Source organism: Xylocopa sonorina, chromosome 9, assembly GCF_050948175.1.
Source record: "Xylocopa sonorina isolate GNS202 chromosome 9, iyXylSono1_principal, whole genome shotgun sequence".
NCBI lineage: Eukaryota > Metazoa > Arthropoda > Insecta > Hymenoptera > Apidae > Xylocopa > Xylocopa sonorina.
Window position 1 is genome coordinate 11,423,123 of NC_135201.1, and position 17,279 is coordinate 11,440,401.

Here is a 17,279-nt window from a genome sequence, read left to right on the forward strand (position 1 = left end):
GTCAGGCAGCAGTCATTTTCCCGCGACGCGTGCCTCTCGCGCGATCGTCACGCGTGCGACTCGTCGTGAGGGAGGTCAAGGGGAGTCCGGCAGACCTCTCAGAGCTCGCGACTGCTCGTACCTCCTCCCTTGCTCTCGTCGAAAGGTGTCTGTGCGCAACACTTGCCTTGCCTCTCTAACCTATTGTGCGTTCCATCCTCGCTACGTACGTTGACATTGAGTGTGACACTGTGCGCGACGACGCTGGTGAACTGTACGAGCCGCGAAGCTTCGCTTAGAGCGACCATGGATTGGAGACTGGGCCTGGTGGTCGTCTGCCTGCTCGTCAACGGTGAGTGTGTCGTTCCGTGGAATCGTTTCTATCGTTCATAGCGTTTGCTGTTCCCTAGCGTGCATGGTTGATGGCTTCCACTGTGTCACTTCGTGCCGTGCTCGCGGAGACTAGCGTGAGCATCAAAAATTCTGATACCACCTACTCGAGTCGTCGTTTGTTCGATAACTTTGGAACGTCGTATCGCTACGCGAAATATTCTCTATAAATGTATCTTGAGGGTAGATACTTTGTGCACTCGAAAGCTCGTTGTAGATGTAGCACAATTAATGAACCGTTGGACTTAATAGTTCTTGTCGTTCCATACTATTTTAATGTTTTATTGAGAAATGTAGAATGCGTACAAACGTTGGATGTATGGCTTGGTAAGTTAATACAGTTCGAATTACCAGGGCCAAGAAAATCCACCGTGTAGACCTAGAGGGACTCGATCAGAGATAACAGCCGCTCCAGTTCATCGTCTTCTTCCTGTTGTTCGTCGTCGGCACGCGTTTCCACGGGAGCGTTCCCGTTTCCCACGTTGCTCGTTCCCAAAACTCATTTCGCGATACGGGATAAACAACGGACGCGGAAGCGCGTTGCTGGGTTTGACCCAATTACCGTACGCCTGGAATTCCTGTTCCTCGTTTCTTTTTTTTTATCCCCGTCCTTTCGAGCCCCTCTCGCGGCAGCGCGCGTAATCTTGCGAAAAGGCAGATCGCGATACCCGATCGCGGATAAAGCCGCTGGTCCCGGGGATCGATAGGTCGAAGCGTGTTCCGCCGCGAGCTGCGTCGCGAGCTTCAATTTCCTGATGGAAGTGGATTAATATAATTTGATGCCGCCCTCCGTTGGGAATTATGCATCTCGCGGCTCGATCTTCCTGGCGAACGACCTGCAGTCGCGACGCTCGCCAGCCCTTAATAGGAATGTTCGCATAGATGAAGAATTACTGCGAACCGGGTCGCTGTTAACGCGTGACGACCCGCGCTGCGAGTGTTTCGCGAGGGCGACGGACATTAGCGGCTGCTCTGGACGATAACGATCTTCCAGCTGGCCACGGAAATTCGCAGCGACCCTTACGAGGATTATATTCGTGGATCGACGTTTCTGTTCGCGATATTTCGCGCTGCATCTCCGGCGGAAAAGCGAAATCCTGCGCTACTTCCGGGAGCCAACGTTAATGGGGGATCGTTGGAGCGTACGAAAATTGCACGTTAAAAATCCCTCATCGATCGGCGGATCCATTAGCGGAGGAGCTGGGGTAACACGAGAACCTCTAATTATTTCGAGCGGCTCCTCGAGCCTCGTCCTCGGTGTACAGGTGTCGGCACGCGCGATCCCCGCGCGATATCTCGCCGCTGCTTAACGATAACGATCATAATAATTTAATTTAACAGCCCGCGAGAGAAGGAGGTCACAGTCGCATCGATCTTCCCTGGAGAGTCCGCGAGATGCGCCGAGCAAATATTAAAGAGCCACCCTCTGCAGCCTGGCCTGTACCTGCTCGCCTCTCCACCGTCTCGTCCTCGTCCACGTTTCGTCACTTTCTCTCTGTTTCTACCTCTGTCTGCTTTTTCACTGACCATCTTCAACGGGATCGAAGGAACAACTTGCGTACGCGTAACGTCTCTTCTTGGCGATCAAAAGGACGCTAATGTTGCCCTCGATAAGTGGTACGGTTGATAATTGCTAAGTTCTCGTCGTTTGACGAACGTGGCGCACGCGGTTCTTAAGTTCTGAGCGATTTACGCTTTTCCAGCAATTAACGGACCCCGCTCGTTACGCGAAATGTGTGATAACGTTCATTTCTTCCTCTGCCTTCACTGGCCATCTCCAACAGCATCGAAGTAACAACTCTCGTCGCGTTAACTTCTCTTGGCCACAATAGAAAGGACGCTAGTGGCCCTCGATAAATCTCACTGTTGATTATTGCCAAGTTCTCGTCATTTGGCGAGAGACGGTTCTTAAGTTCTGAGTGAATTATGTTTTTCCAGTGGTTAACGCACTCCTGAAGATTCCTGGACCCTACTCGTGACGTGGAATATATAATAACGTTCATTTCTTCCTCTGTCTGCTTTCACCATCTTCAACGGCATCCAAGAAACAACTCTCGTCCTGTTAACTTCTCTTGGCCACAATAGAAAGGACGCTAGTGACCCTCGATAAATCTCACTGTTGATAATTGCCAAGTTCTCGTCATTTGGCGAGAGACGGTTCTTAAGTTCTGAGTGAATTATGTTTTTCCAGTGGTTAACGCACTCCTGAAGATTCCTGGACCCCACTCGTGACGCTGCATATATAATAACGTTCATTTCTTCCTCTGTCTGCTTTCACCATCTTCAACGGCATCCAAGAAACAACTCTCGTCCTGTTAACTTCTCTTGGCCACAATAGAAAGGACGCTAGTGACCCTCGATAAATCTCACTGTTGATAATTGCCAAGTTCTCGTCATTTGTCGAGAGACGGTTCTTAAGTTCTGAGCGAATTATGTTTTTCCAGTGGTTAACGCACTCCTGAAGATTCCTGGACCCTACTCGTGACTCGCGTTAACGTCTCTTGGCGACAGTAGAAAGGACGCTAGTGGCCCTCGATAAGTCGCACTGTTGATAATTGCCAAGTCCTCGTCGTTTGACGAACGTGGCGCACGCGGTTCTTTAGTTCTGAGCGAATTACGTTTTTCCAGCGGTTAACGGACCCCTGAAGATTCCTGGACCCCGCTCGTGACGCGGGATGTATAATAACGTTCAATTACCGCCTCCGTCGCGACGTCTAGGGGCCTCGAGTCTCTCCCGGGGATTAACGCTTGTTAGGAAGGTTAAAGACTGCGTTCTCGATGCCTCGAAGATTCCTCCTTAGGTGCGAGCTACGCTGGAAACGGTGTCTGGAGGGGCGCAAGGGGATATTAGGATAAAGGATATTTTAATTGGCCCCAAAATGACGTCGCGACGGCGCGGAAAAACAACCGTCGAGTCGACTTAATCCACTTCTGCTCGCTCGACGAGGGGCGTTCTCGCAGAGCTACCCGCGTCGTTCGATAGAATTGTTTCTTCTCCGTCATTTCTTTGCTCGGACGATTCGCGCCAGTCGCTGAGTGTTTTCGAAACGACGCTGGCTAATTTAAACGGCCGTCGAGCACCAAAGCCCTCGATCGTCCCAATGTCTTCTCTTCTCCCCGCCTCTCGAGACCAGCTATTACTCGTTCGATCTCCATATAAATGTAGATATCGTCCCTCTGGCAATTGTAGAGACACGCTCGCGATCCTCGCGCGGCCAGAAATAGCAAAGGAGCGGAGGCCAGGCCAATTGGGCCCCCTTGAACCGAACAAAAAATCGAATCGTCGCTTGCGACGGGGTACAATGGCGGTTCAAAGGGGCCAACGACGGATCGACCGATACTTTTCTCCGCTGGCACGCATCTCGATTAGGAAAAGGAATAAAAAGGGCCAGCCACTTAGCCTCGAACGAGTTAATAACGCGACCGATTGGCCAGTGTCGCGCGTACGCCCGCTTTTCAATGCGGCTTCCTTCTTCGCATCGAACCGGCTAAGCTGCAGGAAATTAAGTTGACCGATGTACAGGGTGTCCCGAATGATCCCACCGGCTATTAACAGCGGACACTCGGCGATTTGTCATCGCGAGGCATGCCGCGATTAAAGAATAAAGCGTGTACAAATTTCACAGAGTTCTCCGTCGGTTTCATCGATCGTCAATGGAGCGGTTTTTTGAAAATTATTGTTTACCAATAATTTATATAAATCTCTCTCTTTCTCTCTCTTTCTCTCTCTGTGTGTGTGTCGTTTATTATGCATTCGCTCGGGGAGGTTTCGAGCAATAAAATGGAAAAAACGATACGGAAAATCGATTAACAGTTAATTGCCTAGTAAATTGACAACATAAATACCGCGAATAATACCGCGTGATTTATGCGAATTATTGATAAAGAGCGACCCGTTTCGAAAATAAAAAGGGGAATTGCATTATCGATGATGCTCGACAGTAGCCGCGAAATATTTTTCTGTCATCAATACCGATCGCCACTGGACGAGAGCACTTTCGCGTTTAATATACCGTTGAGCGGACGAAATTTTTCGCCCTCGTAACTTCTCGCCAAATTTCGAGTAACTTTACAACACCCGGTCCTGTGTCCGCGCTAATCGAAACGATTAAACGAATTGATTGATTCGATTTCGATGGAAATTTCACGGGGCCGTTGTTATTTTTAGTCCCCACTGTTGATACGATATAACGCAGGCCACTCTGTACGTAGCGTTCTCGAAGCAATTCCATTAAAATCCATGAAACCGTCCGGGCGGTTATTAAGCGCGCCATCATCGGCTGCGAGCCGTTCCTCTCGCGACGCTCGCATTAACGATAATGGCGAAAAACGAGCGCCGTTATCGATCTCGCGAAATCTACAGATCGCCTCGATGAATTACTCGTAATTGTTTCTACGATGAAAATAGAAATTCATTTGTCCGTGGCACCAGAGGGGTGGCAGGGCGAGCCAGAGGGGTAGGTAATCTTTCAACGGACCCAGCGAAACGACAATGCCATTTTCGATCTCATAATAATCGAACCACTGGTTCTACTGTTCGCGAAGAAGTACGATGAGTTAACGAAAAATTGAGGTTCAAGAAAAACCAGCTGCATTCATCTACAAGTTTACAGTTCACACCAGTCGATAGACCAGTGCATTGTCGATCAGTGCGAGCACAAACAATCGACAATGCCAATTTCGATCCCACAATAATGGAACCACTGGTTCTACTCTTCGCGAAGAAGTACGATGAGTTAACGAAAAATTGAGGTTCAAGAAAAACCAGCTGCATTCATCTACATGTTTACAATTCACACCAGTCGATAGACCAAACCATTGTCGATCAGTGCGAGCACAAAAAATCGACGATGCCATTTTCGATCCCACAATAATCGAACCGCTGGTTCTACTCTTCGCGAAGAAGTACGATGAGTTAACGAAAAATCGAGGTTCAAGAAAAAACCAGCTGCATTCATCTACAAGTTTACAGTTCACACTAGTGCATTGTCGATCAGTGCGAGCACAAACAATCGACAATGCCAATTTCGATCCCACAATAATCGAACGACTGTTTCTACTGTTCGCGAAGAAGTACGATGAGTTAACGAAAAATCGAGGTTCAAGAAAAACCAGCTGCATTCATCTACATGTTTACAATTCACACCAGTCGATAGACCAAACCATTGTCGATCAGTGCGAGCACAAACAATCGACAATGCCATTTTCGAACCCACAATAATCGAACCACTGTTTCTACTCTTCGCGAAGAAGTACGATGAGTTAACGAAAAATCGAGGTTCAAGATAAAACCAGCTGCATTCATCTACAAGTTTACAGTTCACACCAGTCGATAGACCAGTGCATTGTCGATCAGTGCGAGCACAAACAATCGACAATGCCAATTTCGATCCCACAATAATCGAACCACTGTTTCTACTCTTCGCGAAGAAGTACGATGAGTTAACGAAAAATCGAGGTTCAAGAAAAAACCAGCTGCATCCATCTACAAGTTTACAGTTCACACCAGTCGATAGACCAGTGCATTGTCGATCAGTGCGAGCACAAAAAATCGACGATGCCACCCTTTTTTTTGCCAGAAAAAAAAACAAAAGAGTTTGACGCCTGTTACACGACTAGGCTGGCGAACGCCAGGGGGATGAAGCGGCGATCGAAGAGCGATTTTTGGAATTGGGGCGCAACCGTGTCGCGGATCGATCCTCCCGCAACAATCGGAAACAGCAGCACGCCGTTTCGCGTGCATCCACGCGGCCTCGTCCCCCGATGAACAATTATCTTACGAAGCTTAGGCGTGCAAGAGGGTGTGGGTGCTCCCGCGGAAATGGGTCGGCGTGTAACGGCCGCCGGGTAAAGTCCTCGTGAAAGTTGTACGCTTGTTTACGGCCACGATACACGCGTCGAGGCCACGGCTGCGTTTCCACCCTCGCCGCTGTTCACGCGGGGCCACTCGTCCGCTCGTCCTGGGCGTCGTTCGAACTCGTTGCTCGACTTAATCCTCTCGTTCGCGTCAGACTTATCCACGTTACATCGTAGCGACGAGTTTCTTTATGCATTCCACTGCAAACGTTTCAATTTCGTTCATTCAGGCTGGAACAAGTCTGGCTTCAACACGAGTCTATTCCTCGTGTGTTTGACAAAAAGATGTTGGTCGAAGATCGGTTATTAATTTAGGAGGACGCTGGTTTGCATTACACTTTTCCACATCACATCATAGCAACGTTTTTCTTTATACATTCTTCTGCAAACGTCTCAATTTCATTCGTAGATTACTAAGCTAGACTCTTGTCTATTCTTCGTGAGTTCGAGCAAAATGTTGGTTGAAGATCGGTTTTTAATTTAGGAGGGCGAGATGGTTCGCATTAGATTTCTCCATGGAACATCGTAGCGACGTTCTTCTGCAAATGTCTCAATTTTATTCGTTCAGACTAGACTCTTTTTCTATTCTTCCTGAGTGTGAGTAAAATGTTGATTAAAGATCGGTTATTAATTTAGGAGGATGAGCTGATTCGCATTAGACTTCTCCACGATACATCGTAGCGACGTTCTTCTGCAAATGTCTCAATTTTATTCGTTCAGACTAGACTCTTTTTCTATTCTTCGTGAGTTTGAGCAAAATGTTGATTAAAAATCGGTTTTTAATTCAGGAGGACGAGTTGGTTCGCATTAGACTTCGTCATATTACATCCTAGCGAAGTTTTCCTTCAGACATTCTTCTGTTAACGTTTCAATTTCATTCATCGATTACTAGACTAGACTCTTGTCTATTCCTCGTGAGTTCGAGCAAGATGTTGATTAAAAATCGGTTATTAATTTAGGAGGACGAGATGGTTCGCATTAGGCTTCTCCACGTCACATCATAGCAAAGTTTTTCCTTGAACGTTCTCTTGCAAACGTTTCAATTCTACTTTTTTCTGTATTCTTCGTGAGTTTGAGCAAGATGTTGGTCGAAGATCGGTTTTTAATTCAGGAGAACGCGCTGGTTCGCCATCATGGCCGCCATCGAAACGGTCATTACTACCAAAACCATCAAGATTTTTCCCATATGGCGACACCTCTGACCCTCACCTGGCCAGCGAGCCCAGCCTATCTAAACACATCCGATGACGCTCCGTCGATACACCCACCAGCGAGCACGTGCGCTGGTGAATGGACGACGGGGTTTGTATAGGTCAGTGGCTCCCAAATTTCTCCTCCACCGATATTAGACCACGGATAGGAGAGGATATTACGTGTGCCCAACCTCTTACGCCGGATCCTGTTCAGGTTTTCGCAAAAATACTCGGAATTCCCCGACCCCGTTTCTTTGTAACAGCCACTGCATCCGCGTCACCATTATTTATAAACTCGAAATTGCCCGCGAATATTTAAAAAGCAATTTCCTCCGTGGCGAGGATTCCAGCGGAACAAATTGCGCTTTCTGTTTTATTTTTTTTTTTTTCTCTCTTCTTTTCTCTTTTCCAACGCGTTGCTGGTTGGTATCGTCGAACATTACCGTTCAGCGGACGGCAGGAGGGGGGTCATTTGGGAGCCACTGGGTCGAGGAGAGAGAGACACACGTGAAATTTTTCCGCCGTCACGGTACGCCGCGTGCGGCTGAAATGCACCAACAACAGATGGTACTCGTCATACATGGGCGTGCCACGTCGCTTTAATCGGTTGGAATCGTCGTTAATTGAAAATGAGTCAATTTACGGGCGACGGAAGACCACGGCTGGACGACGCCAGCGTCGTCGTCGTCGTCCTTGGGATAACAACCCTACATCCGGTCCTGATGACAATTACTCGCGTTCGGGGGAACCGAATTTTTTTCGCCGCCCATCTCCGGTTACCCTCCGCGCAGAGTCGCGGATGGACTGTCAGGGAATTAGCCAAACGCGGTTAACGCAGGGGAAATTCGTTCTAAAAGCGACGCGTTTCCTGAAAATGAGACAACGTCGCGCGAATTCGCGTTTCACGGAATAAAACGACACCCAGAGAGTTGGCCCAACTGACTCTGGTCTCTCGTTGTTATTAGAACTCTTCAACCGGAAGACGAACCGTGACAGATGGTTGAGGACAACGTAAACGACTTGCGAGTCTCTGATTAATAATTAAAGGGACTGGAAAAAAGGATTCTTGATCATCGTTGCTGTAGCATCGCGCTTAGGGAAATCATTTGCGTTTATCCGGTTAGGACTCTTCATTCGAAAGACGATCTGCTGCAGATGGCTGACGATAACGCAAACGCCTCGACAGTTGCTGATTAATAATTAAAGTGACTAGAAGAAAGGATTCTTGATCATCGTTGCTGTAGCATCGCGCTTAGGGAAATCATTCGCGTTTATCCTGGTCCCAAACGACATCAAGAGAGTTGGTCCAAGCCTTTCGTTGTTATTAGAACTCTTCAACCGGAAGACGAACCGTGGTAGATGGTTAAGGACCACGTAAACGCCTTGCGAGTCTCTGATTAATAATTAAAGGGACTGGAAAAAGGGGATTCTTGATCATCATTGCTGTAGCATCGCCTTCAGAGAAATCATTCGCCTTCATCCTGGTCCCAAACATCAAGAGTTAGGATTAGAGTTAGATTAATAATTTTCAAGAGACTGGAAAAAAGGGATTCTTGCTCATCATTGCTGTAGCATCGCCTTCAGAGAAATCATTTGCCTTCATCCTGGCCCCAAACATCAAGAGTTAGGATTAGAGTTAGATTAATAATTTTCAAGGGACTGAAAAAAGGGATTCTTGATCATCATTGCTGTAGCATCGCCTTCAGAGAAATCATTCGCCTTCATCCTGGCCCCAAACATCAAGAGTTAGGATTAGAGTTAGATTACTAATTTTAATGGGACTGGAAAAAAGGGATTCTTGATCATCATTGCTGTGGCATCGCGTTCAGAGAAATCATTCGCCTTCATCCTGATTCCAAACGACATCAAGAGTTAGGAATAGAGTTAGATTAATAATTTTAAAGGGACTGGAAAAAAGGGATTCTTGATCATCGTTGCTGTGGCATCGCCTTCAGAGAAATCATTTGCCTTCATTCTGGCTCCAAACATCAAGAGTTAGGATTAGAGTTAGATTAATAATTTTAAAGGGACTGGAAAAAAGGGATTCTTGATCATCATTGCTGTGGCATCGCGTTCAGAGAAATCATTCGCCTTCATCCTGGTCCGAAACGACATCAAGAGTTAGAGTTAGATTAATAATTTTAAAGGGACTGGAAAAAAGGGATTCTTGATCATCATTGCTGTGGCATCGCGTTCAGAGAAATCATTCGCCTTCATCCTGGTCCGAAACGACATCAAGAGTTAGAGTTAGATTAATAATTGTAAAGGGACTGGAAAAAAGGAATTCTTGATCATCATTGCTGTGAAATCGCATTTATCCTGGTCCCAAACGATATGAAGAGTCAGAGTTAGATTAATAATTGTAAAGGGACTGGAAAAAAGGGATTCTTGATCACCGTTGCGGTGGATTCGCCTTTATCCAGGTCCCAACGAATGGTTACGCGTTCCCATCGAATGGAGGAGGAGACCAAGGGCACACGATCGGAATAAAATAAGCGGGTCGAATAAACGGTTGGGACGGGCTGGTTTTGTTATCGCGTGCCCGGCTAAATGGACCTTCCGTCTCCTCTCATCTCCACCCTCCTCTACTCTATTTTCTTTTTCCAAATGGAAATTCATACGCGTCTAGTAGCGGCGCGCTAGCAATTTGTCCGCCCGTGCCCGCGGATCAATAACCTACTTTTATGATTAATATATACCGCGCTACGTCCAGGATTATTCGAATGTTCGCTTTAATACCGCGGGTTTTTAATATCCCACGCTCGCGAGGGAGGCGGTGGTTTCCGTTTTGTCTTTTAATACCGTCCACCGTGTCCCGTGGACGGATAACAAAATAGCATACGCTTTAAACGCCACTTTTCACCCTCTTTCTATCCGTCGAACGCAACGAATCAGGGGTCGACTGTTTCTCGTGCACCCTGTTGACCGAATTCCTTAAAACCCGTCGCGAAAGTAAAACCAGGCCCATTAATTGGCCCCATAGGCCTATCCATCACTGTACGAGGTCAGCTGGATCCCTGATGGGGATCCATGGAGTTGTTATCGTTCACGCGAGGGGTACGGAAAAAGCAGTGGGGGTTGAAGAGAGGAACGAACGCGGGTTAATCAGAAAACACGGCATTCAAGGTTGGGAGAACCTAATACGCTTTAAACGCTTCTATCCACCCCTTTCTATCCGTAAAACGTAACGAATCAGGGGTTGTTGGAGTGCTCGACTGTTTCTCGTGTACCCTGATGACCGAATTCCTCAAAATCCGTCGCGAAAGTAAAACCAGGTCCATTAATTGACCCCACAGGCCTATCCGTCACTGTACGAGGTCACCTCGATCCCTGATGGGGATCCGTGGAGTTGTTATCGTTCACGCGAGGGGTACGGAAAAAGCAGTGGGGGTTGAAGAGAGGAACGAACGCGGATTAATCAGAAAACACTGGATCCAAGGTTGAGAAAGTCTAATACACTTTAAACGCCACTTTTCACTCTCTTTCTATCCATCGAACGCAACGAATCAGGCATCGACTGTTTCTCGTGCATCCTGTTGATCGAATTCCTCAAAACCCGTCGCGAAAGTAAAACCAGGCCCATTAATTGTCCCCACAGGCCTATCCATCGCTGTACGAGGTCACCTCGATCCCTGATGGGTTCCATGGAGTTGTTATCGTGCACGCGAGGGGTACGGAAAAAGCAGTGGGGGTTGAAGAAAGGAACGAACGCGGGTTAATCAGAAAACACGGGATTCAAGGTTGAGAACATCTAATGCGCTTTAAACGTTTCTATCCGTGAAACGTAACGAATTAGGGGTTATTGGGATGCTCGACTGTTTCTCGCGCACCCTGATGACCGAATTCCTCAAAACCCGTCGCGAAAGTAAAACCAGGCCCATTAATTGCCCCCACAGGCCTATCCATCGCTGTACGAGGTCACCTCGATCCCTGATGGGGATCCATGGAGTTGTTATCGTCCACGCGAGGGGTACGGAAAAAGCAGTGGGGGTTGAAGAGAGGAACGAACGCGGGTTAATCAGAAAACACGGGACCCAAGGTTGGGAAAATCTGCGCCCTCGACGAAACAGAGGGGCATTAGGAGAGCATTGTAGGAAAGTGGAACGGTAATTTCCGTTTCGCCGCGAGTTCTCCGTTTATTTCGAGACCGAATTACTCCTGGGCTCTTTAACCCTCCCACTTGGTCTCGCCGCGGATAAGGGAATTCTCTATGTGTGTGGATACGTGTGTGTGTGTACGCGTCTTTTCATCGATGGGCCCAGGCGAGTTTTAATTAATCGCGTTCCCGTGGACCCCGCGTTTATTGCAACTTCACCGGGTCGGACAAGTTGGAAGCATTGTTCGGCCCTTTGTTCCGTTCGTTCGACGAGCGATCGATGAAGGAGGTTAACGAGGCCGATTCCGCGGATAATGTTCACCCCCCAGGCGGTTCCAACGGCTTCGTTTTCGTTTCGACGCGTAAACTCGCGGTGAATGAAAAACTTTTGCTGCACCCATAGCGCCAGCGTGTTTAAACGTAATAGTAAAGACAGAGAGAGAGAGAGAGAGAGGTAGTGGAAAGTTTGAGGGGACGATTTCGTTTAAAAGTAGCTCGAGTTGCCGTGTGCGTGCGCTTTGCGCGATACGCGAGAAGGAACGCGTGCTTTTCTCTTGATAAAGTGACATAGAGGCACTCTCGAGTGAAGCACCCAGGAGTTGTACAGAGACGTTGAAGAGCATTAACGCCCGGGAGACTGCCGGCTGAAACTGGTCTCCATTGATATCGCTCGACAGTGGCCACTTCCGCGGAGGGTTTTTCAAGATCCCGTTTCTATTACGCGATTAAAAAGTTTTTCGGATAACTTCCGCCGTTTAATTAGCCCCTGGCCATCGTTGGCTAGGATGGCTAGCCGTAGAGCGGACGAAATCGTTCCGTGATAACGAATGTCAGCAAATTTGCTTGCGAGCTACCCCAGAAATCCCTATTCTATCCACGGGCTTAATTGCGGAATATTACTTCCCCTAAACCACTCCATCGTAACACGCATACTGGCTTAATCCATCCTTTGATATATCGGGAGCTCCTTGTGCGCGTAGAGGAACTCGTAGGAATTCGAAAGCAACGATTTCGAAGGAATCCAGCGATAGAAGGTTTCCATTTCCATAGAAAAATCGAGAGAAACACGCGTTTCTCAAAAATTGTCAGTGGTACAAGTTCAAAAGTATGTTAGACTTGCAATGGCCCCTCAGAAAGGACATTCAACTGTAAAGGGTTAACTGAATTCTACGTTCTTCTATTCTAAAGATTTGAAACTAATGAATTCGAAGAAATCTATTGCTAGCGTTCACCAGCGATCAAAGGTTGCTCAAAAATTCGCGATGGTATAAGCTTAAAAGTATACTAGACTTGCAATGTCCCCTCAGAGAGGACATTCAACTGCGAAGGGTTAACTACACTCTACATTCTTCTATTCTAAGGAATTCGAAGGAATCCTCGATGTCGAAAAATTATTGCTAGCGTCCACCAGCGATAGAAGGTTTCCATTTCGATAGAAAACTCGAGAGAAACACGCGTTTCTGAAAAATTTTCAGTGGTACAAGTTCAAAAGTATGCTAGACTTGCAATGTCCCCTCAGAAGGGACATTCAACTGCAAAGGGTTAATTACATTCTACGTTCTTCTATTCTAAGGATTTCGAAACCAACGAATTTGAAGAAATCTATGGCTAACGTCCACCAGCGATAGAAGGTTTCCATTTCGATAGAAAACTCGAGAAAAACACGCGTTTCTCAAAAATTTTCAGTGGTACAAGTTCAAAAGTATGCTAGACTTGCAATGTCCCCTCAGAGGGGACATTCAACTGCAAAGGGTTAACTACGTTCTACGTTCTTCTATTCTAAAGAATTCGAAACCAGTGAATTCGAAGGAATCCTCGATGACGAGAAATTATCACCAGCGTCCACAAGCGATAGGTTTCCATTTCGATAGAAAACTCGAGAGAAACACACGTTTCTAAAAAATTTTCAGTGGTACAAGTTCAAAAGTATGCTAGACTTGCAATGTCCCCTCAGAGGGGACATTCAACTGCAAAGGGTTAACTACGTTCTACGTTCTTCTATTCTAAAGAATTCGAAACCAGTGAATTCGAAGGAATCCTCGATGACGAGAAATTATCACCAGCGTCCACAAGCGATAGGTTTCCATTTCGATAGAAAACTCGAGAGAAACACACGTTTCTAAAAAATTTTCAGTGGTACAAGTTCAAAAGTATGCTAGACTTGCAATGTCCCCTCAGAGGGGACATCCAACCCCAAAGGACCAACTACATTCTTCCATTACATACCAATTGAAATGTTAGAAAGCCCAATGCGATACGAAATGGCGGAATTATAAGTCTCGACCATCCCCTCGCAGTCTTAATCGTCACAATATCATCGCCTGAGAATCCCCGGAACCAGATACGTGGCGAGAACCGGATTTCCCCCAAACGAAATTCCATTTCCCTTCCATTCGAGGCCATCGTCTTCCGTTCGAGCGGTTCGTCGAAACGGCGTCGGTTAATTCTTTCACGGAAGAACAGATGCAATCAAACTTTGAAGCACAATCCCCCTCCCGCGTCCTCTCTTCGCCTCTCTTTTTTGTTTTTCTCCCTCGAGCCGCGAGAGAAGCTGGTAAGTGGGTCGAGGCTCTTTTTTAAACAGGCACTGCGTTGCGTACGCGCGCACGCTCATCGAGAAGAGGTTACTCGGTCCGTCTGCGGCCACGGCTCTTCCTGGGGACGACTGGTCCAACCCCACGGCGAATTGCTTCCGTGTTTAGAAAACAAACCGGTAGGAAGGGGAGGTTTCGTGGCGAAGGAGAGGCTTCGACGGAAAACACGCTCGTGCCACGCGTGCACCAGCTTCGTGTCTAAATATTTTCATCCTCGATGCAAGCGTGGCACCCTCTTCGCAAGAGCGACGAGGAGGAGCGACGCAAACCCTCCCCCTCTGTTTTTAAACCGCTGGCCTGGCTTGTCGGCTGGCTTGCGGCTAGGATGAGAAACTTCAGGCTGGCCAGGTTTCTGCTCCTCTGCGGGTGATTAATTGAACCCACCGCGTTACAATCTGTTCAGGATTAGACGATGTGCTCGCCAACGGGAGCCGGGAGAACAAAAATGGAACAATTAGCCTCCGCTAGATTGGACTTTCGTTCGGAGAATTCACTCGCTCCGCGTCCAACGCGCCTCGCGTCCAGCTGTACATCGTAATTACCGTGGACTCGAGAGGGTGTAATAATTTAGAGCCACCAGAATAAATCCTCCGTCGCGATCCTTTACTTTATAAAAAGGACACCGTCTGAAACCTCTTTCGAGAGCACCAAGAAATCCTCGAGTTCGTTCGAGGGCACGGGTGGACTAAAAATTTCATGCGAACCAGGCAAACGGAATCCTCTAGCAACCAGTTCCCCTTTAAAAATCACTATTCCCGATTCCCCTTGCTCGCGACGGCGTAGCCCGCAAGAAATTGGACCTCCATCAGCGGCCACAATTCCTCCTCTCATTTAACGAGAACCACTTAGAGCTAAACAGCCTCTCGCGTAGTTTGAAAAGCTGTCAGTGATTAAATTATCAGAGCACAAAATCACAGCCGCCTCTCGAACACTTTTAGTCGTCGTTTCGTCTATAAAGGAGCTCGTTCCTGTTGGACGCCACGAGGACTCGCTGGCCAATGGAGGGGGTGGCTCCAGCTGACCAAGTCAAAGGATATTCCCCGCAAACGCGTAAGCCGACTTACCGACAAACGTTGTCAATAAAACGAGCCACGGCTACGCGCTAATGACGGGATTATACACGGTGACAATATATTACTGCAATTTTCACAGTATTATAACGGTCCAGGGACGTTGGCTTATATTAATGGAATTTATAATCGGAAAAGTAATACCCGTTGCTAAAATTGCGCCGCTGTTAGTTGGATATATCTGTACCTGCACGGCGGATTAAACGAACTCGTAATTTCGAGCGTTTCTAAGGCCCGCTAAGCCATCAAATCGCGCGACACCGAAATTTGGATTACGCCTCGTATATTAGCGCTTTGCTAGCGGCTGGTTGCGTCGCGCGTGGAGATCGTGCGAAGTCGAGAAAGTATTTAATTGTTAACAATTAGAGGGTTGATTTGTATCGAAGGGATCGAACGTTTTACATTCGAAACAAGGGTTTCATTTAAGAGAGTATGTATGTACAGTGTCTTACGCCTCGTATATTAGCGCTTTGCTAGCGGCTGGTTGCGTCGCGCGTGGAGATCGTGCGAAGTCGAGAAAGTATTTAATTGTTAACAATTAGAGGGTTGAATTGTATCGAAGGGATCGAACGTTTTACATTCGAAAGAAGGGTTTCATTCAAGAGAATACAGTGTCTCAAACATTGAATTTTGAATTGTGTATACGAAAACTCCTCTGGTTTTTAAGGTGGTCTGGTATTTAAAAAATTTCTAAGGAACTTGAATAGGGATAGTTTCGTAGCTTGAAGGAAATAGCCAAGGGTCAAGGATAAAATGTAGATTAGAAGCGACACAATGAGTAATAATTTAGGATTTACGACTGTTTGAGATGAATTCCAACGCCTCTAAAATACTTTGCAAGGGTAGTTTTGGAGGTTTCTTCACGCTGTACAATTAGAGGGTCGAACAGTGTCGAAGGGATCGAACGTTTTACATTCTAAAGAAGGGTTTCATTCAAGAGAATACAGTGTCTCAAACATTGAATTCTGAATTGTGTATACGAAAACTCCTCTGGTTCTTAAGATGGTCTGGTATTTCAGAAATTTCTAAGGAACTTAAATAGGGATAGTTTCGTAGCTTGAAGGAAATAGCCAAGGGTCAAGGGTAAAACGTAGATTAGAAGTGACACAATGAGTAATAATTTAGGATTTACGACTGTTTGAGATGAATTCAAACGCCTCTAAAATACTTTGCGAGGGTAGTTTTGCAGGTTTCTTCGCGCTGTATGCATAGTTACTATTTATTAACAATTTCGTCTGGCTAGTCGAGGGTGTCTTTCACCCAAGGTTCGACTGGAGTTAGCTTTGGAAGTTGGTCCAAGTTGGTGTACAGGCAATGTCCAATATTGGTTAAGGGCTGACGGTGCAGCTGGTAACGTCAGCTTCCTGCTTGTACTTCTTGGCTCCTAGCTGAGGAAACAATGACGCGCGATCTCGAAATTAACCGCGGTAATTAGACGACTGATATCACTTTCCTCGCGGCGAGTCGCATCCCACGAACGACAGCTACGCTTAAAGCTGGGAACTTGTTCGAAGCTTGAGATCGTCGCGACTAAGCGTTCGCTTTCCAAGTAATTGGTGAACAAAGGGTCGGGGCAAGCCCGTTTCCGGTGCGCGCGGGGCCAAATTAAAGACCTCGAGACCTGGAAAGGTTTCCCGCGCGCGTCTCAGAGCCAGATATACTTCCTGATACGCACGCTCACGAGGAAGGCCTCCGCGTCACGGTTCGACTTCTCTATTTATGCACTCCCGCGAGCATAAACCTGGAAATGGGGCAGCGCTCTTAAGAATTCATGTCAGGACCGTATCTTATACGTATAAGCTTATTGAAGCCGTCTCGAAAGCGTGCAACCAAACGGAAACCGTCCCTGCTTCCTCTTGGTTTCCCTCTGTCCTTATAAACAACCACCCTCAGGAACGCTGCCTAAATTTAGTCTCGAACTAGCCGTGATTGCGGACCGTTTTCGAGTGCCATCGAACTCGCACATCCGCCACTTCTCCTTCCACTATCATCCAGGAACGACAAGCTGAAATAAAAGATTCGAGATATCGACGAAACTTGAAGAGTTCTGTTGAAACGAGGGGGTTGAAAAATTCGTACGATGAAACAGCGCGAGATAAAC

At 47.1% G+C, this 17,279-nt stretch overlaps 1 protein-coding gene across 1 annotated transcript in view; it reads left to right on the top strand.

Moving 5' to 3' along the window:
• Positions 1-261: 261 nt before the first annotated feature.
• The window catches only part of LOC143426770 (uncharacterized), a 45,470-nt gene continuing 28,452 nt past the window's right edge, over positions 262-17,279 (top strand). Inside the window, exon 1 of the mRNA XM_076900399.1 lies at positions 262-331. Within this exon, the coding sequence (XP_076756514.1) occupies positions 286-331 (46 nt within the window). The 5' untranslated portion in view covers positions 262-285. The remainder of the gene's footprint in view (positions 332-17,279) is intronic.